We start from the raw sequence: 1,411 nt of genomic DNA on the forward strand, positions 1-1,411 counted from the left end.
TCTTACAACATTTATAGATACAGTCTGGAGCCTTGTTTGCGCCTCGCTGTATTGTAGTTTCTACACTGCACTTGGACTATTGACCCCACATCACTCACTGACCCCCAATGCTATTCACAGACAGCAGACTCCTGGGTTGAATGTCCCAAGTATAGCAGACTAGGCAGTGCAAGACCACAACATAAAGATATCAGTTTGGAGTCATCTTTGTATAGCCTCACTCTGTGTTGTATTCCTACATCGTATCACACTCACATATCTGTTGATGCCACCAACAGACTCCACCCTTTAGCCAAAACAACATATTTCTCTGTGCCTAATGTAAACAACACGCCATCAACAAATGTGTCATCAATGCTTACTTCTACACCTATGGAATCTCTCAACTTTGACTTTGTTGTAGAAGACGCTTACATGGATTATGTTGCAGATATGAACTTGAATGAAGAGTCACTCAGAAACACACGCAAACACACAGCAGGAGTAAGTGAATGACCTCACTTCCTTTGGTCAATCATGTATCACTGATTTTTTGTGATTACAAGAAGAGCCCCAGAAGTTGTGGGTTCTGGAAAGAGACACCTTCCTTTGTGAGCTTATGAGACTCGAAAGCTGTGGGGATGTAATGGGGTTTTGATGCTGTCATGGCCTCCATGATTGTGAGAATGAGCCTGCATATCATTGTAGCAACTGTGTTGTCAATCCTGCATTGTCACTCTCCATTGTACTATGCCCTTACATCGTGTTGAGGTATTTTCAAAATCTATTTGCATTTTAAGTGCTGATCCTGAATTACATGCAGGTCTGGACAGGCAAATACTTTTAGTGTATGTTTTTTCATGATCTTAGGCTATGTGTGCAACTTGGGCATCCCTTGGGAGTCTCATGCTGTAACCCAGTACTGGCATTCAATTATGAATTCATGGTTCTCAATACTAATAGTATCCATAGCATTGCGCTCAATTTCTGCAACTGCAAATCTGCGCAGACTCATGCCACTCAATCATTGTGTGCTTAATGGTACCCTGCTACAAGTACTGACCCTCAGACGGCTGCTACTTTCTGACTCCTCAATCATTTTCAAATGTATATGTTTGAGTCCAAGGAATCAGTGTTCAAAATATTATCAAGCTTTGTCTTGTTTGACTGACAACACAGGCACAAAGAGACCTAAGATAAGTCTTTTGCTATTTTGTATGTTTTGTGACTAAGTATATACTGCTATGAATCCCTCCTTCACATGAGCTGCCAGTACCACCATCTCATTGCCCATAAACAAGCAGGCCATGCCCATAATATCTCTGGAATTCTGGGAACAAAGTCAGGGGAACTTGCCATAATTTGTCCCGCTTATCCTCAACCAGGCAAAAACCTTCCACCAGACTGGGCAGACACCCCTCCAAACAAATAG

At 42.1% G+C, this 1,411-nt stretch overlaps 1 protein-coding gene across 1 annotated transcript; it reads left to right on the forward strand.

Annotated features, from left to right (window-relative positions):
* Positions 1 to 1,222: 1,222 nt before the first annotated feature.
* F5891DRAFT_957124 (uncharacterized protein) lies at positions 1,223 to 1,411 on the forward strand (the record flags this gene model as incomplete). The annotated part of the gene is made up of 1 exon (XM_041375456.1): positions 1,223 to 1,411. A coding segment is annotated over one exon (189 nt), but the record flags the coding sequence as incomplete, so codon positions are not given.

This window comes from Suillus fuscotomentosus, assembly GCF_016647785.1.
Source record: "Suillus fuscotomentosus strain FC203 chromosome Unknown F5891scaffold_46, whole genome shotgun sequence".
Lineage (NCBI taxonomy): Eukaryota > Fungi > Basidiomycota > Agaricomycetes > Boletales > Suillaceae > Suillus > Suillus fuscotomentosus.